This window comes from Hyaena hyaena, unplaced genomic scaffold (genome assembly GCF_003009895.1).
Source record: "Hyaena hyaena isolate Hyena2069 unplaced genomic scaffold, ASM300989v1 scaffold_20, whole genome shotgun sequence".
NCBI classification, from domain to species: Eukaryota; Metazoa; Chordata; class Mammalia; order Carnivora; family Hyaenidae; genus Hyaena; species Hyaena hyaena.
The window spans coordinates 4,389,894-4,411,724 of record NW_024080652.1 but is presented as its reverse complement, the minus strand read 5'-3'; the positions used below and the strand labels follow the sequence as shown (position 1 = coordinate 4,411,724).

General features: G+C 45.2%; 1 protein-coding gene across 3 annotated transcripts; it reads left to right on the top strand.

The window, feature by feature from the left end:
• The first annotated feature begins 362 nt into the window (after positions 1-362).
• Positions 363-20,919, top strand: RBAK (RB associated KRAB zinc finger). Of its 3 annotated transcripts, none has more exons than XM_039226054.1 (5): positions 363-811; positions 1,912-1,970; positions 13,220-13,346; positions 13,596-13,691; positions 16,555-20,919. In XM_039226054.1, the coding sequence occupies exons 2-5, from the start codon at positions 1,956-1,958 to the stop codon at positions 18,468-18,470; spliced, it is 2,154 nt and encodes a 717-aa protein (XP_039081985.1). In that variant the 5' UTR covers positions 363-811; positions 1,912-1,955; the 3' UTR covers positions 18,471-20,919. The 3 variants fall into 3 exon arrangements, with proteins under 3 accessions (XP_039081985.1, XP_039081986.1, XP_039081987.1); XM_039226055.1 differs by lacking the exon at positions 363-811 and adding an exon at positions 1,176-1,233; XM_039226056.1 differs by lacking the exons at positions 363-811; positions 1,912-1,970 and adding an exon at positions 7,481-7,529.
• Positions 20,920-21,831: the final 912 nt, after the last annotated feature.

The window sequence follows — 21,831 nt, the reverse complement described above, 5'->3', positions numbered from 1 at the left end:
TAAGTAAAGGACCAGGGTACCAGGACGTAAACACAGCCCACTACTGCAGCCGACACCTTCCTTTGATCCCTAACAGGAGCGAAGACAAATGGGAAATCGGGTCCCAGGTCCAGGTCCAGGCGCTCAATCCCCTGCACACAGCGCCTCTTAAGCACCAGATGGGGTAGAGAGATTCGAGACGCCCCCTAACCTGTGGGCGCTAAGACTTATGGGAAACAGAGTCCAGGTACCGGTCCCGCTCCGGAGATGGACTCCGGCAAGCGCACCGGCGGCGTAGTCCGGCGCATGTGCAACTCGCCCTGTGTGCGTGTTCGCGCACGCGCAGTGCCCCCGCTCCGCTCTCGCTTCCTGTCCGTGCCCAGGTCACCGCTGGCAGTGGTTCCCAGGCTTAGGCCTCCGGTGGGCGAAGATTCTTGGGCTTGCGGGGCTGCAGGCCGTCCGTCCGGGCCGACACCCAGCGGGCGCGGGGCTGTGTGGGCCGGGCGGAGGCTCGAGCAGAGACCTCCGAGCGGGAGCCCGAGAGCCCGCGGGCTGGGCCGGAGGGGCCGGGCGGCGGCGGCGGCGGCGGCGCAGGGCGGCAGGTTCGGACCCGGCTCGTCTGCACCCGCGGCGGCCCGGCCGAGGCCCGCGGGACGGCGAGACCCTGGGAGGCCGATTTGGGCCCCAGGAGGGTCGTCGGCCCTAAGTGAGCTTGTCCCGGAGGCCCAGAGAGCCGGCCCCTGGGGAACGGCGGCCGCGGGAGGTGCAGGAGGAGCAGCGCCCGCACCGCACCCCTCGGAAATCTCAGGGTAGCTCAGCGGGTCCCGACCAGGTAGGTAGGTCGTGGGCTTTAGGGTCTCCAGGCAGTTGTAGATCTTGTGGGCCGGGCCGCAGGCCGAGGGCGCGATTGGGTGGCCAGGAAGGGGTGGGCGCTCCCCCGGGACTCGTGGGGCCCAGGTTTCCTGGGAGCGTAGGGGTCGCCGCGTGGGCTGCGGACGTTGTGTGTCCGCTCCTTTCTCCACTCCCAATACCCCTTGCTCCCCCCTATCACTCCGACTCCCAAGCGCGTCTCTAAACGCTCCCGAGCACCTGTGCTGTCTGCTCTAAGTGTGTGCTGACCGCGCTGGGCTCTGCCCTGTGACATCCGACAACGTAGTGCAGGATACGTCTGCGAGGGTTTGCTGCTGCCGCCGCTGGGGTGACCGAGGAGGAGGTTGGGACTGAGATGGAAGGTGGCTCGTCTAGGGTGACCAGGTCTGTGGATGGGATTGTGGACGGGATTCAACTCCTGGGCCAGAGTGTGTCCACTCTGTTAAAGTTTTCTTGATAGAAGATTCTTAGGTGCAGTGATAACCTAGTTCAGTTAGATAATTTAAAAACAGAATCGTGCCTTGATGCACATCCATCCCATTTTGGAGAGCTCATGTTCTCTGTCCCTGTGAATACTCTGATTTTAAGCAATTTGAAGAGACAGTAAAGAAAATTTGTAAACGGTGTAAGGAGATTTTTGGGGGGCAACATTAATTTAATGAAGGAAACTATTTGAAAAGGATGTGAATATATTAACCAAGGAGGGTAAACCATCTAAACATCTCCTGTGAGGCGCCTGGATGGCCTCATTCACCAAGCATCCAACTTCAACTCAGGTCATGATCTCAGTGTCTGTGAGTTCAAGCCCTGTGTCCTGCTCTGTGCTGACAGCTCAGAGCCTGGAGCCTGCTTTGGATTCTGTGTCTCCTTCTCTCTCTACCCCCCCCCCCCCCCCCCCCTCTGTCTCTCAAAAATAAATAAACATAAAAAACATTTTTAGCCCCTTGTGAGTGTTCACAGGGTGTCATTTTATGAGCTTTACTTGGGCGGCTACTATGAAAGATGCTACTGTGTGGGCAGGCCAAATTACCCATGACTTCTGTTATTTCTTCCTTCCCCTAGGTTCACTGTTAGCAGTCTGTACGTTTTTCCAAGAGCAGTAGAAAATGAATGAATCCCAGGTGAGTTTTCCTATGTCTGTATATATTCTCTTACTTGTTTTTGTAATGCATTTTAGGAAGTGTATATGGATCTAGATTTTACAGTGGGAATGTAGAAATAAATAAAAGGCATCATTGTGTAAAATACAGTTGTTAGGATGTCAGATTGGCACCCAGAGTTTTTCTCAAGTTCATGGGTGTAGATAGATACTTCAGGGCTGTGGGGTAGAGCTACAAATACTTTAAAAATTTTTTTTGTTTTAATGTTTATTTTTGAGAGAGAGAGAGAGACAGACCTTGAGCAGGGGAAGGGCAGAGAGAGAGGGAGAGAGAGAATCTGAAGTAGGCCCCAGGCCATGTGGTCAGCAAAGAGCCCAATGTGGGGCTCAAACCCACCAACGGCGAGATCATGACCTGAGCCAAAGTTGGATGCTTAACTGACTGGGGCCCCCAAGCGCCCCTACAACTACAAATGTAACACGTTCTGACAGAAAAAAAGAAGGATACCTCCCATTATGTGATTTGTATTGACCATAAGAAGAACCCAGTTTTGTTACTTGTCGATTTTAAAGATTTCCTAAGACTTGAAAAAAATTTCCTTGTTAAAATTAATATAACAGGGATAGGTTTCCTATTAACAGCCATTAATGTCATTGTAACATGTGGCTTATACTTGTTGCTTCTCTGAGCTGAGGGCCTGCTGCCCAGGGAGATCTTGGTGTGTGTGAGTGTGTGATTTTTCTAGGCACCAAAATACTGTGATCCGAGACATATGTTCATTGCTGCTGTTTAATCCAGGGATGAAAGCTAAATCCTGAGGAAGTGGCCTGCTCATCCTTCAGATGCTTCTGAAGGATTATTTGGGTTGTTCAGTAAATAGTACAGGAAAGTGTTCTCTGGTAAATACGTCCTCACTTCTGTTTCCGTTTCAATCCTCAGCTTCTTGGTTTTGTCCTCACCACTCTCTTGAATGTGTTGGTAAAGATTAGCATTGACCTCGTTACAGTCAAATCCATTGGACATTTTCCAGCCCTTACCTCACATGCCTATGCATCTGCCTTTGACATATTACTTCCAAACTGGTATTTTCTCCACAAAGTCTCTCATTTCTTGGCCTTTAAAACAGTTCACCTGAAGTATTTCTGTAAATACCTGGAGCTGATCAGGAGTCTTTTAAAGAGGATAATCCACATTACCTGTCTTTGTTAATCTATAAAAACTGGTGTTCAGAGGTTCACAGTTTTCTGAATGTTTTGGGTTCGTTCTTTTCGACCAGTATACACATAAGGGTACACACATTGTGGTTGGTTGATAAGTCTTAAAAAAATTTTTTTTAAGTGTTTATTTTTGACAGGGAGAGAGACAGAGTGTGAGAGGTGAGGGTCAGTGAGAGGGAGACACAGAATCTGAAGCAGGCTCCAGGCTCTGAGCTGTCATCACAGAGCCCCCCACAGGGCTTGAACTCATGAACCGTGAGATCATGACCTGAGCCAAAGTCGGACTCTTAACTGGTTGAGCCACTCAGGTGCCCCTAAATTTTTTTTAATGTTTATCCATTTATTTTTGTGAGAAAGAAAGAGAGAGGGAGAGAACGAGAAAGATCTTGAGTGGGGCAAGGGCAGAGCGAGAGGGGGAGAGAGAGAATCCCAAGCAGGCTCCGTCCTGTCAGTGTAGAGCCCATGTGGGACTCAATCCCATGAGATCCCGTGATCGAGATCGTGACCTGAGCCAAGACCAGGAGTCAAGCGTTCAACCGACAGAGCCAGCCAGGCGCCCTGTCTTTTAAATCTTTTAATAGGAGCTTCCCCTGTCTGTCTCTTGTGTTACTTTGCAATTTCTGTTTTGAAGAAATTGGGCTTAGTTTCCCATGGTCTGGATCACATTGCCATCATTTTAACTTTCACACTTTTTTTTCTTTTCTTTTCTTTTTTTTTTAATTCCCAGTATGTCTTGTAAAATCAGTTATTAGCTTAGGAAGTTTACCCACTTACGTTCAGTTCTTTTGGCAAGACTTTGTTGCTTGTGACACTTGTCTACTTTCTCCTGGAGGCCGTGTTCTATTCCCGTCTTGTGTGATGGTAGCCTCCATTGGCTGATGTTCATTGCCAAGATCCACTAGTTCTTTAGGGGAGACAAGATGGTGATCCGCTGCTTTACCATTTCTTCTTCATTTACCAGCGAGAATATTTTTCTAAAGGAAAGCACCTTTCAGGTTGATTCTGTGTTTCCTACAGAAAAGATAATTTTCACAATATTGAGTAGGCTTCTGTGCAACAGGAATTTTGTTTGTGTGTTTCCTTTTGTTATCATGATGAGCTCACTGGTTTAGACATATTTTAAGGTTTTCAGGACATCGAAGCTGCCACTCTCTTTGGTGTCCAGGTGGATCTATCTTTGACCAGAGGACTCCCTTCAGATTGGTTTCTGAGTCTTTTGAAACATCCTCTATTTTGATAGCTTTCGTTTTTATTCAGCATTTTATTTTGGAAAAAAAAACCTTGAAATTTCACCACAGTTGCAAGGATTGTACAAAGAACTCCCATGTTCCTTTTGCCAGATACTCCAGTTTTTGACATTTTCCCACATTTGCTTTGTTATCGTTCTGTGTATATACATATTTTTTTCTGAACCATTTGAGCGTGGATGTTATCTTTATGTCCCTTTTCAGCTTATACTTCCTAAGATCAAAGATGCTGAATTTGGGAAATGTGACTTTGATACAATATTTTTATCTAATCTACAATTCACCTTCTGATTTAACCAGTTTTCAGTTTTCCCAGTAATTTCCTTTATAGCAGTTTTTAATTTCCGGTAAAGCATCCATCTCTTGATTTTGCCTCAGGTTGTGATCTCGTGGTTACGGAGATCGAGCCCCATGTTCACCTCTGCGCTGACAGCTTGGTAGTCTCTTGGCTTTGATCTCTAGTTGTCCCATTGGTTTTGTCTCCTTTTTCTTCTTTGTCTTCCTTCCTATTGATTGCATTTTTTTCTTTTAAATTCCATTTCACGTTCTCTGTGGGGTTGTTGGCTATGGCACTGTTGTTATTTCAGCGGGTGCTCTGGGGTTTATAGTATCCAGCTTTAACTCCTCACAGTTTCTCCTGAAGTGGTGTTCCCTTTCGCTTAGAATGTGGGAAGCTTGGGGCCCCTGAGTGGCTCAGTTAAGCATCCAACTTCAACTCAGGTCAGGATCTCAAGAGTGTAGGAAGCTAATGGTCCCTCCCATTTCTCACTTCTAGGTCATTACACTATTGTTGCATTTTGCTTTTGCGGGCAGAATCAGTCTGACAGTACATTGTGATTTTTACGTAAACAGCTATCTTTTAAAAAATAAGGAAAAGTAGCATAGTTACCGTTTCTGGTACTCTTCTTTCCTTCACGTAGATCTAGATCTTTATCTGCTGTCACTTTTCCTTCCTCCTGAAGGACTTTCGTCATCTCTTCTTCTAGTTGATGATGAATTCTTTCAGCCCTTGTATGTCTGAAAATGCCTTTATTTTGTGTTGGCTTTTATTTCAGGGGAGCCTTGCTGGGTTTGTTCCTTCTGTGCTTCAAACCTGTTCCTCTGCTGTCTTCTTGCTTACGTTGTTTCCAAGAGAAATGTGACGTCATCCTCACCTTCCTTCTCTGTATATAACCTGTTTTTTGGGGTTTTTTTTTCCCCCTCTTGCTGCTTTTAAGTTTTTTAAGTTTTTATTTATTTATTTTTTGAGAAGGGAGTTGAAGGGGCAGAGAGAGAGAGAGACAGGATCCCAAACAGGCTCTACGCTGTCAGCACAGAGCCCAGTATGGGGCTCGAACTCACAATCTGGGAGATCATGACCTGAGCTGAGATCAAGAGCCAGACTCTTAGCCAACTGAGTCACCCAGGTGCCCGTACACTTTTCTCTTTATTTCTGGTTTTGAGCAGTTTGATTGTGATCGATCTTGGTTTTGTTTTCTTTATGTCTTTGTGCGTGGGGATCATTGAACTTCTTGGATCTGTGTGTTTATGATTTTCAGCAGCGTTGGGAGATTTTTAATCATATTTCCTCAGCTATTCCCCCCAACTCCCCCGTTCGTCCACCTTTCAGGGATTCCTCCTACCTGTATGTTCCGCCACTTTAAATTGTCCCACAGCTTGCTGACGCTCTTCATTCTCTCCACATCCTGTTTTTCTCGCTGACAGTTCATTCTCTCCAAATCCTGTTTTCTCTGTGTGCTTCATCTTCTGTAAGCTTCTCTTGCTGTGCTTGGAGTTGACTGATCGTTTTTTCAGCAGTGAATTCATCTAGTCTGCTGTAATTTTCATCTCAGATGCTCTAGCTTTTATGTGCAGAAGTTCAGTCTATTTTTTTTATATCCCCCCCCTGTTCCTGCTCAGGTATTTGGAGCATCCAGAATCCCCTTATAAACGGTTGCATTGTGCGCTGGCGCTGGTAACACCTGTGTCCGCACTGGGCCCACTTCGGGTGGTTGGTGATATTCTGTAGGGTAATACTGTCCTACCTGTTCCCTGAGTTTGTCAACCTTCCTCACCTCTGTCTCGGTTTTCCCTCCCTGCTCCAGGCCTGGAAACTCTGAAGGCAGTAACCACAGGCCTCACCATGTTTATTTCCTGTCTCTCTGATTACCGTCCGTGATCACTGCTTCAAGATCAGCGTCTTGGAGACCACAGCTTTGTCTAGTCTGGTTTTTGGTGTCCTTTCAGGAGGGCGGGTAAATCCAGTCCTTGTTCATCTTGGCTGAAAGGGTCCCAACGTCTGTATTTGGAGTCATAGTTAGAAACTTTTCCCCACGTGGGTTATAGGGAAATTCTCCGATGGCTTTTGTTTGTTTGTTTATTTTCTGTGCAGCTGAATATTTTACACTCAGATCACTCATCCAGTTGGACTTTTTTCTTCTATGGTGTAAGATATGGATGCAGTTTTGTCCATGCCCAAATGACTATCATTACTCCAACACTGTTCATTGCAATCCATTCTGTGGATTATTATATCCTTCTATAATAGCACGTGTCACCATGGTGCGTCATGTAATCATACAAGTCTGTTTCTAGACTTTGTTGCGCTACTTCACTGACACATCTCCATTCTTGTGCTGAACAAAACAATTTTATTCATAAAGATTGTAGGTCTTTTTTAAAAAAAATATTTAAGTAATGTGGGGCTTGAACTCGTGACCCCAAGATCAGGAGTCACATGCTCTTCTGCCTGAGCCAGCCAGGTGCCCCATAAAGGTTGTATTTTAAATTTGGTAGAGTTAGGCGCTCTAAACTGCTTCTGCTTGGAGATTTTCCTAGTTGTTCTTGATTTCTTCCCCCTATGTCAATTTCAATGCCAGCTTGCCTAGTTCTAGGCAAAACATTTTTTTTTTTTGATGTTTGTTTATTTTTGAGAGAGTGCAAGTGGGGAGGGTTCAGAGAGAGGGGGACAGAAGATCCAAAGTGGGCTCTGTGCACAGAGCCCGATGTAGGGCTCGAAAACACGAACCTCAAGATCATGACCTCAGCTGAAGCTGGACACTCTGCTGACTGAGCCACCCAGGCGCCCCCCAGGATAAACTTTTTTGGTCTATTTGTTGGAATCACACATCTGTAAGGTAATTGAGGGCAACTTGCATCTTTGTGTTTACAGAGTTGACCTGCACAAGAACAAATCATCATTTCATTTGTTCAGGTGCACTTTCATGTCTTTTAAGGAGTGTTTTCAAAGTTTTCCTAGTATAGATATTATACCTTTCTCATTAACAGTTTTATCTTTTCTGTTGCTCTGTAAACTGCGTGTATGCTTGAATTACATCTTTTTATGTAATGAGGGCTGTTGGCTTTGTTTTTTTTTTTAATTTTTAAAAATGTTTGTTTATTATTGAGACAGAGAGAAACAGCATGAGTGTGGGAGCAGCAGAGAGAGAGGGAGACACAGAATCTGAAGCAGGCTCCAGGCTCTGAGCTGTCAACACAGAGCCTGACATGGCTCGAACCCACAAACTGTGAGATCATGACTTGAGCCCAAATCGGACGCTTAACCGACTGAGCCACCCAGGCGCCCGTTTTGGTTTTTTTTAATGTTTTTCTTTCTTTTTTTTTTTTTTTTAAGTTTATTTAAATAATCCCTACACCCAATCTGGGACTCGAACTCACAACCCTGAGATCAAGAGTCTCCCTCTCCTCCCATCGAGCCAGCCAGGCATCCTGAGGGCTGTTGCTTTCTGTGTGTTGATTTTATATCTTGTCATACAACAGAATCCTTTCATTGAGCTGGTTTTGTATTTGACTCTCTGAGTTTTCTAGGTATAGTATATCGCCTTCAAATAGAACTAGTTTTACTTTTTCTCTATTGATTGCTGTGCCTCTGGTTGTTTTTGCCAGTTGGAATAGTGAGCGCTTTGCCTTGTTCCTGATCTTACTGGGAATGAGTCTAGTGTTTGTGTCTAGTGTTTGTCCATTAATTAAAACCCTGACTTTTGAACTGAGAAGGCTCCATAAATAGATGTGTGTGTGCATGCCCGGATCTGTGTAAACTTAAAAAGCACACATGTGCTTGTGTGTGATTGAGATGTGTGTGTGTATGCATGTATCACACGTACTTTACTTACAAGAGTGTGTGCGTATACGTATGTCCATGCTAGTGAAGTATCCGTTCCTATTTTTGTGAAGATTTTTGAATCATGTATGCAGTTTGAATATTGTCAGAGTTGTTGGCAGCATCTTCGTGGAGATAAAAGTCTTTCCTTAGCTGTATTACATTGGCATGTTACGTTAGTGGATTTCCAAAGAGTAAACGGGTCTGTAATTTTGGAGTTAAGTGCCACTTAGATATTATATGTTATCGTTTCAATCTGTGTTGGATTCCATTTGCTGATATTTTGTTGTGGGTGTTTGTGTTGGTATAAGAGATACTATGTAATTTCATCTGTCGTATTTATTGATTGATGGGTCTTCTAATCCCGCTGCTCCTTGCCTTGGGGACTGAGAACCCAGAAGGTTCTTACTTTCCATGGCAGTTCACAAGCTCACTTGGCCTGAACCAGCTGCAAATTTTCCCTGCAAATATCTTCACAGTGTATGCAGGCCTCAATGATAGCTTCGCTTCGTGTACGGTTCTAGGTTCAAAATCCCTTTTGCTTTGCAAGCAGGGCACTTCTCCGTGGGTTTTTCTCAGGTGAGAAGTGGAATGACAGTTCCCAGAGGGTGATTAGGGTATTTTTCCCACCCCTGTAACTTGTTAGGATTTTTTTTCCCTTAATTTTTCAGTTTTGGGCATTTTATCTCAGGAGGTTCCTAGATCTGTATCCCCACCCCCACCCCAGTAGTCTTGTTTGCAAACTGGATGGCCCCTTCTGATGCGAAGGCTTACGTGATTCTTCAGCTCAGGTATCGTTTTTTTTTTGTTTTTTTTCTGTCCTTCTTGTTCATTCTGAAAATGTTGAATCCGTCAGATCTGGCTTTCGTATCTCAAGCTTTTTTTTTTTTTTTTAAATGTTTTATTTATTTCTAGGAGAGGGAGAGAAAGAGAAAGAGAGACAGCGTGAACAGGGGAGGGTCAGAGAGAGAGGGAGTCACAGACTGAAAAAGGCTCCAGGCGCTGAGCTAGCAGTCAGCACAGAGCCCGACGCTGGGCCCGAACCCACGAACCGCGAGATCATGACCTAAGCGAAAGTTGGATGCTTAACCGACTAAGCCACCCAGGCGCCCCATGTATCTCAAGCTTTATCTCATCATTTCAATTTCTAGTTATCTGAGAGATTTCCTAGATTATATGTTCTGTGTCCCATTTGTTACTTAAGTCTGTTCCTTGGGGATTTTTAAAAATTCAACGATTTGGTCTTTAATTTCTAAACATTCTCTGAGGGCTGTTTTTAGGAGAATGTTCTCATTTTATGGAAGCGATATCTTGCTTAATTTATTAAAAAATATAAATCAGTAGAAAAAGGAAAAGTTGTTTCCTTTATGAAATTGATTCTATTATTGTTGGGCAGGTCACCTTGATGCTTATCTTTTACTTATTCTGTTTTCCCTATTTGAGAATCCTTCATTTTTGTATTATTTCAGTTTTTGAGGGAAAAATTACTAATAGTTAACGTGAATATATTCAACTAATGACCCAATTTTGCACTTTCTCTTATGGAGGGGACATCTGTGAGCTCTAGAAGTTGGTGGTTTACAGATGTGTGTTTAGATAGATATCACTTCACTTTTTTTTCCATTTTTTTTTTTTTTTTTACTGTGGTAAATTACACATGATATGAAACGAGCTGTTTTAACCATTTTGAAATCCCCAGTTCAGTGGCAGTAAGTACATTCCCTCACCACCAGCCACCCCCAGGACACTTCTCATCTTGCAAAACTGAAATTCTGTTCCACATCAAATACTCACTTCCCTCTCCCCCTCGCCCCTGCAGCTATCTTCCTCTCTGTCTCTGTGGGTGTGATCGCTCATCTAAGTGGAATCGCATGCTCTTTGTTTTTTGTAACTGGTTTATTTTCACTGAGCATAAATAATGTCCTCAGAGTTGATCCGTGTTGGAGCAGGTGCCAGGATTTCCTTTCTTTCTAAGGCTGAATGTCACTCCATTGTATGCATGGACCATATTTTGCTTATCTGTTCATCTCCATCCTTGCATGGACACTTGGGTTGCTTGTATGTTTTAGCGATTGTAAATAATGCTGTTATGAACAAGAATGTATAAATATCTCTTGGAAGACCCAGCTTTTAGTGCTTTTAAGCGTACACTCAAAAGTAGAATTGCTGGATTATATGGTAATTCTATTTAAATTAATTAATTTTGAGACAGACAGAGTTGGAGGGGCAGAGAGAGAATCCCAAGCAGGCTCCACAGCGCGGAGCCTGATGCAGGGCTTAAATTCACAAACTGTGAGATCGTGACTCCAGCCAAGATCAAGAGTTAGATACTTAGCCTGGTGAGCCACTCAGATGCCCCTGGTAATGCTGTTTAAGAAAAAAATGTTTTTACTGTTTATTCATTTTTGAAAGAGAGAGAGAGATAGAGAGCGCGTGCAAGCGCACGCGTGCCCGTGAGTGGCGGAGGGGCAGAGAGGGAGACATAGAATCCGACATGGTGAAGTCGCTCAAGTCGCTTTTCTGTGGGAGTGCTTTTCCAAGCACCGCCTCAAGGAGCATCCCTGTCCAACACTGACAGAGCTGATGTGTGTCCTGGTTTGCCTGAAACCGTCTCGTGTTCTGTATTCCTTGTATTGCTTTAACATTTACCCCAGACAGAAGTTTCCATGTGGACGGTGAGCGCGTGGCCACCCACACTGCGAAGGCCTGAAGTGTGTTGCGCTGTTCCTTGTTGTGTGGCCACGGTGCCCGTGGCCAGCGTTCTTACCATCTGACCCTCATCCGGCTGCTGTGTGCACTGATGCTGGGAGCCGCTCAGGCTGCTCAGGTAGGCCTGGGGTTACTCACCCTTCACTTCCGCGGTGATGGGGGACCCCGGGCCCTCCCGATGGGCCTGGGCACCTCCAGGGCTCCGATACAGTCCCCTGTCCTCTCTTGCTGTGCCCAGCGTGTGCCCCATGGCTCTTGGTTCTCCACTTCTCCTCGACTCCCATCTGCACAGCTCTGGAGTCTCCTTGCCGCCTCCTGCGCTAGGTAACAGTCTCTGTTTTTATGTTGCTTTGAATTGGACTTTTAGAAGATTTGATTCTGTTTTCAAGGCTGGAAAGTAATCGTGTACATTCGGCTTACTCTCCTGAATTAGAGTCAACTCTTACTGTCACAGAGCTGTCCTTGGGGTGCCTGGGTGGCTCAGTCATTAAGTGTCAGTCTTTTTTTTTTTTTTAATTTTTTAATTTTAATTTTTATTTATTTCTAGGAGAGAGAGGGAGAGACAGCGTGAGCAGGGCAGGGTCAGAGAGAGAGGGAGACACAGACTCTGAAATAGGCTCCAGGCTCCGAGCTGGCAGTCAGCACAGAGGCCGACGCGGGGCTCGAACCCACGAACCTCAAGATCATGACCTAAGCGAAAGTCGGACGCTTAACCGACTAAGCCACCCAGGCGCCCCAATTAAGTGTCAGTCTTGATCTCGTCTCAATTCATGACCTCACGGTTTGTGAGTTTGAGCTCCCTGTTGGGCTCTGTGCTAACAGTGTGAAGCCTGCTTGGGATTCTCTCTCTCTCTCTCTCTCTCTCTCTCTCTCTCTCTCTCTCTCCCTCTCCCTCTCCCCCTCTCCCTCTCCCTCTCTCCCTCTCTCTCTCTGCCTCCCTTGCTTGCACTCTCTCTCAGATTAAACAAATGGACGTTAAAAAAAGAAAAGGTGTCCTTGAGAAAGGGCCTTCTGGGTCTCTCTGCCCTGTTCTTCCCCCCGCCATCCTCTTCAGTACCGATGCTGCGTGTTTTCTGCCATCGGTCCTTGTACACCTCCGCATCTTCTTTGCCCCTGAACCCGGAGCAGTGCCGAGCTGCGTCTGTGCCGCCCAGCCTGGCAGCGGAACATTCAAAGTTTGTTAAGGCACTCTCCATGCGGTAGACCCTTACGTGTCGGGCATTCATCACCACAACCAACAGTTACTGCTGCAGGAGTGGGGTATTTGAGACGCGCTGTTGGGGCCAATACTTAGCCACGCAGGGGCCCCCAGGTAGCTGCCGTGAGGGTAAAAGTCCAAGATGAAAGACCTGAAGCAGGAGACATGCCCAGCAGGAAGGAGGAGGCGGGGGACCGTGCCCCGTGTGCACCCTGTGAAGAGGGGGCCCGAGGTCCCACCAGCAAAGGTGGCCTGAGAGAAGGCTGAGGAAGCAGATGCGTGTCTATTTGCATGGTGTTTCCCTGGCAGGTGCCTTACTCAACCTCACATCCCCCGAAACTCAGCTTGCTGGGAGAATGGGAATTCTGTTGGTTTTCTGGTTTGGGGGTTTGGTTTTTAGGGGGCAATTAAAGGACCCAAAAGCAGGGGCACCTGGGTGGCTGAGTCATTTAAGTACCCAACTTCGGCTCAGGTCATGATCTCACAGTCCGTGAGTTCGAGCCCCGCATCGGGCTCTGTGCTGACAGCCCACAGCCTGGAGACTGCTTGGGATTCTGTACCTCCCTCTCTCTCTGCCCCTCCCCTGCTTACACTCTGTCCCTCTCTCTCTCAAAAATAAATAAACACTTAAAAAAAAGGACCCAAAGGCAGTGTGTTTCCAGTATGGTTTTTCATTCCACGATCCGTGACACAAAAGCAGGTTTTCAGTGTTCATATTTCACCTTCCCAGCAAGCTTGGTGAGCTCCTGTGCCCACATGTCTCCTCCATGTTACCAGTTTCCATCACGGTGCCATTACAGGGGCCAGTGTCGTTCAGGGACGTGGCCGTGGACTTCACTCAGGAGGAGTGGCAGCAGCTGGAACCTGAGGAGAAGACCACCTACCGGGACGTGATGCTGGAGAACTACAGCCACCTGGTCTCCGTGGGTGAGGAGAGCTTGCTGTGCGATTGTTGCGGTGGGGGGGTTGCCAGTTTAATGAATTTTTTTTTCCCTCAAGTTTGAAGAAATAAATGATAGGACCATTTAACTCCCTTTGGGCCCCCGGTGGGTTATTTGTTTACTTCTCCATCAAATGTCCAGATTTTCCTAAGGTCCAAATCTGGGCACTCGCTCAGGACTCAGAGACCTGAGAGGCGTGCAGCGGCCCAAGCATGCCTCCGTTTCTCACTCACAGGGTACGACAGCACCAAACCAAAAGTGATCCTCAAGCTGGAGCAGGGAGAGGAGCCCTGGGTAGCGGAAGGGGAACTGCCGTGTCGGAGTCATCCAGGTAGGTCAGGAGCACGTTACGGTTTTACGTGGTGGCCCCAGACACCTGGGAGTCACTGACGGCTGCCCTGAGCCCTCGGTGCCCCGGGCCCTGTGTAGGCCGCTTTCCTGATTTTGCATTTGATTTGCACTTGTGGGGATCCGGTGCCTTCCTCTTGTCCCCGCTTCCCCAGTAACTTACCCTCCCCGGTAGCAAAGAATTCCTGTTTGCCGGCATTCAGAAGCCTAAGAAAAAAATTAACTTGAGACACTCAGGTTTGTTCTTTTTGTCTTTTCTTCCTTGCTGGGAAATGCCCCGAGCTGGTTTTCTACCCATTTCGCTTCCTCCTTTGTGCACTCAGCCACCAAAACCTGTCCCTGAGCTGCCCCGCCAAGGTGCACCCGCGCTCTGCTTGGCGGTGTTGAGTGCAGGCCCTGAATTGTTGAAAATGGACCTCGGTGCTTTACAGCTAAAATACTACAGGAAGACAGAATTTGGGGTAAAGAGGAACAGCAGTTTCATTGCTTTGCTTGCCAAAGGAGGCTGCAGCCCGCTGTAGCCAACTCCAAGCCTCCAGGAGGAGGGGGCTGGCACTTTATGGGGAAATACAGGGCCTAGCTGGTCTTGGCAGGGCAGGTCTTCAGATGGTGACGGGCTCCTGGAATGGGCTGAGAAAAGAGGAGAGGAAGACAGGAAAAAGGTTACTTTAAAATCGAGCTTCGGGGTGCCTGGCTGGCTCGTTTGAAGGAGTGTGCAACTCTTGATCTCAGGGTTATGGGTTTGAGCCCCACACTGGGTACAGAGATCACTTAAAAAGAAAATCTAAAAAAAAAAAAAAAAAATTGAGCTTCACGAAAGCATTACTGCAGTCATTTTGATTTTTGTTCAACTTTATGCTTTTTTTTTTTAAAGTTGTTTTATTTTGAGAAAGCACAGGTAGGGGAGAGAGTCAGAGTGAGAGGGAGAGAGAGAATCCAACCAGGCTCCGAGCTGTCTGCACAGAGCCCAGTGTAGGGCTTGAACCCATGAACTGTGAGATGTGACTTGAGCTGAAGTCAGACACTTAACTGACTGAGTTGCCCAGGCACCCCAAGATCTGATAAATATTTTAGAGCTTCCCCTGAAGCATAGATGGGTTTGGATGTAGCCAGCGCTGGAAGCCACGTTGAATGAACTGGGCAAGAGCACAGGCTGGTGGTTGGGAATAAGTGGGTGTAGCCTGGCTTCCGGAGCAGAAGGTATTTTTGGAAGATTAGCAGATTTCTAGTTTGAGTATATTTCTGAGTGAGTCCAGAAAATGAAAAATCTTACTGGTGAATGATAAATTCTTTTTTTTTCTATGGTATTTGGGGTTTGGGGTCCCAGGGATGGTGTAGATTTCTGAGCACAGAACTCAGGGGCGTTGTACCGATTGTGGATGATAATGGCTCAGATGCTCCAAAAATGTGTAAGATACATAGAAGTAAAAGTCAATGCTGTGGGGACAGCTTTAGAAATCTGACATTCAAGGGGCGCCTGGGTGGCTTAGTCGGTTAAGCGTCCGACTTTCGCGTAGGTCATGATCTCGCGGTTCTTGGGTTCGAGCCCCGCGTCGGGCTCTGTGCTGACTGCCAGCTCAGAGCCTGGTGCCTGTTTCGGAGTCTGTGTCTCCCTCTCTCTCTCTGACCCTCCCCTGCACACGCTGTCTCTCTCTCTCCTAGAAATAAATAAAAAAATATTAAAAAAAAAAAATCTGACATTCAAGGTTTCGTGACAAATGAAACCTGCATGTAGGAAACTCTTGTTTGTTTTCAGGATACGTTTAGTGTTATGTCAGGGGCATGATTGGTTTTAGGAAATTGAAGTTGAAGGAAAATGGATGGGCATTTGTTTCATTTCCTATACTGTTCTGAGCGATTTGTGTGCACTGAGTTGGTCCCTTCCCAGCCTGGTGATCTGGGTACATTTCAGCCGCATGAAGCTGCATCACAGTTAAGTAACTTACTCAAGTCGCAGCCAGTAGTGTGTTGGTGGCGAATTTTAATCCAGGCAGCATCGAGGCAGCCTCGCCTCTGTGCTTCCCACCGCCACCCTTTGTTGTGCAAATAAGTGCAGTCAGGCTTACGCTGGCCCATCAGAACACCTCAGAGAGCCTATCTGAGCAGCCAGCAGCTCTCCTGCCTTCTGGTCCGTCTTGCATTTCTTTTGGACAGTTATGTGCCTGGAAATCTCCTTCCAAGTGAAGGTGGACCAGGGCTGGGGAGTCAGAGCCCTGGTTGGGGGACTGTCTCTACAGATGAGAAGATTGGAATTTAGAATGATTATTTGGAATTATGTACAGAATAGAAAGGCAAAGATTTGGGAAGGTCTGGGCTAGTGCGGATGTCACCATGGAAACCTAAGTGTGAAGCAGTATCTTATAGTTTAACGTAAATGGTAATCTCTTACTACCAAACGTAGTCCGTATTGGAATATTTTCTTTGAATGTTCGTGCAGCAGTTATTCTTCTACCACCAGACCGATGTGCTCAAGACTCCCCCTGGGTCTGCCTTAATCTAGTGCTTTTTCAGTGACATTGCCTTCTGCTCCTCATTTCTTGGGTTTGTTTCACCATTTCTACCAAAGTTTTGAACATAGTTTGTGAAGTAACAAAGGTACTTGTGTTTGGTATAAGTTTACTCTCCCTTTTGTCTCTACTTCTAAGTCCTGTCCCACACTCGTCCCTTCCCTGTGCCTGCCCCACCCCTGTATGCATGTGTATGTGTGTCTGTCTGACTAAGGGGAACGACAGGTGTACACTTGTGACTATTTTATTTGTGGAGATTGGCCGCACAGCCAGAGTCCGCCCATTCTGTACCTGTTGTGTCCAGATTCACAAGGTTTGTTTAATTTTATTCCTTTCTAGAAGTCTGGAAAGTTGATGACCTGATAGAGGGAATCCCCGAAAATGGAGATGGACTTTCAAGGCAAGCTGTTTCTACCAACAGCAAAACCCCAAATGAGGAGAGAGAGGATGCATTTGATACGATGTGCAATGTGGAAACAAGCCTGGTTCCTTCAGGTGTCCTTTCTCACACTTGTGTCTCATGTGGGAAGAATTTAGAATCCACCTCGGAATTAATCATCAGTGATGGCAGCTACGCAAGAAAAAAACCCAGCGAGTGTAGTGAGTGCGGGAAGACGGACCATGGAGACAGATCCTATGAGTGCAACCAGAATGGGGAAGGCTATTCTCAAAATGCAGCAGGTATTCTTCAGAGCGTTAATGTTTTGGAGAAACCCTTTGAATACAATGAATGCATGGAAGCTTTAGACAACGAAGCTGTTTTCCTTACTCATAAGAGAGATTACATGGGGGAGAAGCCCTACGAGTGGAGGGATTCCAGGTCAGACTTCATTCAGATGTCGAATTTTAACGTTTACCAGAGATCCCAGATGGAATTGAAGCCCTTTGAGTGCAGCGAGTGTGGGAAATCCTTCTGTAAAAAGTCAAAGTTAATCATACATCAGAGGGCCCACACGGGAGAGAAGCCTTATGAATGTAACGTATGTGGGAAATCCTTCAGCCAAAAGGGCACCCTCACCGTCCATCGAAGGTCCCACTTGGAGGAGAAGCCCTATAAATGCAATGAGTGTGGGAAAACCTTTTGTCAGAAGCTACATCTCACCCAACACCTGAGGACTCATTCAGGCGAGAAGCCCTATGAATGTAATGAATGTGGGAAAACCTTCTGCCAAAAGACCCATCTGACCCTGCACCAGAGGAACCATTCAGGAGAGAGACCCTACCCCTGTAACGAATGTGGGAAATCCTTCTCTCGCAAATCTGCCCTCAGTGACCACCAGAGAACGCACACGGGAGAGAAACTTTACAAATGTAATGACTGTGGCAAGTCCTACTACCGAAAATCGACACTCATTACCCATCAGAGGACACACACGGGGGAGAAACCCTATCAGTGCAGTGAGTGTGGAAAGTTCTTCTCTCGGGTGTCATACCTTACCATCCATTATAGAAGTCACTTAGAAGAGAAACCCTATGAATGTAACGAGTGTGGCAAAACTTTCAATTTAAATTCGGCCTTCATCAGACATCGGAAGGTACACACAGATGAGAAAGCCCACGAATGTAGTGAATGCGGAAAGTTCTCTCAGTTCTCCTATCTCCCCGACCATCCTCCGGCTCCTTTAGGAGAGAAGCCTTATGAATGTAACGAATGTGGGAAAATCTTCCTTGATGGTTCAGCCTTCAGCGGGCACCAGTCACTTCCGAAAGGGGAGAAATCCTATGAATGTAACATATGTGGGAAACTGTTCTCTGAGTTGTCCTACTACACTATACATTATAGAAGTCATTCGGAAGAGAAACCCTATGGTTGTAGCGAATGTGGGAAAACCTTCTCCCATAACTCCTCCCTCTTTAGACATCAAAGAGTGCACACAGGCGAGAAGCCCTATGAGTGTTACGAATGTGGGAAGTTCTTCTCCCAGAAGTCTTATCTCACTATCCACCATCGGATCCACTCGGGAGAGAAGCCCTATGAATGTAGCAAATGTGGGAAAGTCTTCTCTCGGATGTCGAACCTCACTGTACACTATAGAAGCCATTCGGGAGAGAAGCCCTACGAATGTAATGAATGTGGAAAAGTCTTTTCTCAGAAGTCCTACCTCACCGTGCACTACAGGACTCATTCCGGAGAGAAACCCTACGAATGTAACGAGTGTGGGAAAAAATTCCACCACAGGTCAGCCTTCAATAGCCATCAGCGAATTCACAGGAGAGGGAGTGTGAACGTACTGGCTGTGGGTGACTTCCTGTGAAGTCAGAGCTCTCTGAGTATAACGAGGCCCAACAGGGAGTCCAAGATTGGTGTCTGAGAGTTCGTGCTTCCGAACAGGGAAAATTCTTTGGGCATTGGATTCCTCTTCGTCTGGCATTTTTCACAGAGGAGAATCCCTAAGGATGCAAGGAGAAACGAAGCCTTCAAAACAAGACCCTACAGCCCATTGAACACTAGATAATTTATACAGGAGTGAAACTTGATAAATATTTAATATTTATTTTGGAATTCAGATTGTATTTACATATCAGGGAATCACACCAAGGTGAGATCTGTCGAAGTGATGAATGTGGGGAAAATCTATTGTCTTGGAAATTGTTATACTAAAAGCCATATTTCTGATGTAAATTCACATGTTTATAGGGAAGACACCAGAAGCTGTCAGCTCTGAATAAACCATTGTATAAAATCATCAGGAGTTTATAAGAACAGTACATATATGGTAGTTTCTATCATGTTTTTAAAATGTTCTGTCAGTAATTCTATGCAAATTTGGATTTGAATTTTTTGGGAAAAGGCAGTATTCTAATTTGAGTATCAAGGTGGCAAAACGTACTAACACGGGATTATATTGTTGGTGAGACGTTTGATAGGTACCAGATAGTTAAATACATAATTTTTCTATTTGTTTGGAGGTATTTACAAATGGGTTTTTCATGAATGCCCCATCAATAAAGTGTAAGCCCATAGTTTTTTATAACGTTTTCAACTACGTTTGAGCAAAAGAGCTTTTAAAATACTATTTTCATAACCTATGCATAGATGATTTGGAGTTAAGTCTACGTCAGTGGAAGAGGGCTCTGCACTGTTTAGTCTGTAAAATACGCGTCTCCTGCCACTCTGCTGGTCTGACCCACGGGTTTGAGTGAAGTGTGTGCTGATATTCCGTAATTCAGAAATTTCATCTCTACGTTCATGTGACATGAATACTCTGCCATTCTTTTGTGCACTGCCCCTTGTTCCCAGTATTTCAGAGCAAATACAAGTTGCTGTCAGACAGCTTTAGTTGATGAACTCAGTGTCCTTTTTCCCCTTGCTCCTTGCTGAAGGAGTTTAGGTGTCCACCGTTTCTTCACATGACACAAAGTGTGAATCCCGATTCGCCTAAACTGGTCACAAGAACTCTATTCTGACAGCCAGTAACTTGTTTATAGTGGTCACATGACCCAGTTCTGGCGAACAAAACAGGTGGGTGGTGTGAAAAGGGATAAAACGATCAAATGGGTCTTACTACTTCAGGAACACAGGGCTCATTTAATAATCAAAAATTAATTCCTGGACTATATCACACGGTAAGAAGTAATATAGGATGCAGAAAAGTCATGTGGTAAAGTCATCCATTTATGTTCTCCATAAACTATGGATTTGAAAGGAACTTCCTTACTTGGATGAAAAATATCTAAAACTACAATCAGTAGCATGCCTAGTGCTGAAATATTAACAGTTTTCTCCCAAGATGAAAAAAAAAAAGACAAAGTGATCTACTGTCACTAATTGTACTCAGTATTCTGCAGAAGGACCTAGCTAGGAGAGTCAGGGAAGAAAAATAAAGAGCATAAGGACTAGAAAGAATTAACGCTTTTATTTGCAGCTGACGTAATTCTGTACATAGAAAATTCTGAGGAAACACAGATCATTATAATTAATGAGTAAGTTTAGCAAGTCCCTGCATACAAAGTCATTATGCAAAAAGTTTTTTAATATACCAGCAGTGAACATAAAAAATGAAAAACTTAGTAGCAATATCACTTAACAATAGCATCAAAAATCCTCAAGTGCCTAGAGGGAAAATTATCCAACACCATATTTTTAAAACCTGTATCCAGGGGAAAAAAATGTGACAAAACTTGAGAGAGACCTATTTAATTAATGGGTTCCAGGACAGTCTAAAAAGATCTCAATTTTCCCCAAATTAATTCATATATTCAATGCAATCTTAAAAGTCCTAGTAAATTTTTTAATCAAAAGTAAACTAATTATAAAATTCAAATGAAGATTCAGAAGACCAATGATAGTCAAGGCTATCTTCTGAAATAGACCGGAAGATCTTACATTGCCTGATATCAAGGAAGACTTGTCATAAAGCCATGGAGATTATAATTGTGTGGTATTGGCACATACATAAACAAATCGACCATTGGGCCAATAAAGCTTCCAGAAACAGCCATACAGTCACTTGGTTTTTGATGAAGATAATCCAGTGTAATGGGAGAGATGTTCTAATAAATGTGTGGCAATTACATTTAATAATTTAATAGAAAATAGAAATGTGGGTTGAGGTGGATTGCAGATCTAAATATGAAATGTAAAATAATAAAGCTTTAAGAAGAAAACTTAGTAGACTGTATGTAACCTTACAACAAGCAAAATTTTTCTAAAGATTCAAAGTCACTAGGGGTACCTGGTGGCTCGTTGGTTAAGCATCTGACTTCGGCTCAGGTTATAGTCTCACAGCTTGTGAGTTCAAGCCCCATGTTGGGCTCTGTCTTGGCAGCTTGGAGCCTGGAGCCTGCTTCAGATTCTTTGTCTCCCTCTCTCTCTGATCTTCCCCCACTCATGCTCTGTCTCTCTCAAAAATAAACATTAAAAAAAATTTTTTTTAAAGATCCCAAAGTCACTAAACTATAAAATAAAAATCAGGGGCGCCTGGGTGGCTTAGTTTGTTAAGCGTCCGACTTTCGCTTAGGTCATGATCTCGCAGTTCGTGGGTTCGAGCCCCGCGTCGGGCTCTGTGCTGACTGCCAGCTCGGAGCCTGGAGCCTGTTTCAGTCTGTGACTCCCTCTCTCTCTGACCCTCCCCTGCTCACGCTGTCTCTCTCTCTCTCTCTCTCCTAGAAATAAATAAAATTAAAAAAAATAATAAAATAAAAATCGGTTAATTTGGATATATTAACTTTTTGAAACTTCTGTTTATCAAAAGGACCCCATTAAGAAAACAAATAAGCAAGAAACAGAGGGAGAAGATTCTTGTAACTCATGCATATGCTCTACCACAGCAGACTTGAGCATACAGGAGGGGTTGGTGAACGTTTGTGGAAGGGGCCACATAATAAGTACTTGGAGCTTTGTGGGCTAGACAGTCTCTGTGAACATGTATGTGTCCCAATAATACTTTATTCAAAAGCACATGCAACAGCCTGGATATGGCCTGCAGGCCATAGCTTCCAGCCCTGGGCCTGTGACTTAAGAAGAGTATTTACAGGCCACCTGGGCGGCTCAGTTGGTTGAGCATCCAACTCTTGATTTCGGCTCAGGTCATGACCTCATGGTTGGTGAGTTCAAGCCCTGCATAGGGTTCTACACTGATAGTGCAGAGACTGCTTGGAATTCTCTCTCTGCCC

What these genes read in the sequence shown, in the direction of transcription:
- RBAK (XM_039226054.1), top strand. An exon ending in CAGCCACCTGGTCTCCGTGG is followed by an intron (nt 13,347 to 13,595) that starts GTGAGGAGAGCT and finishes TCTCACTCACAG; the next exon opens with GGTACGACAGCACCAAACCA. An exon ending in GCCGTGTCGGAGTCATCCAG is followed by an intron (nt 13,692 to 16,554) that starts GTAGGTCAGGAG and finishes ATTCCTTTCTAG; the next exon opens with AAGTCTGGAAAGTTGATGAC.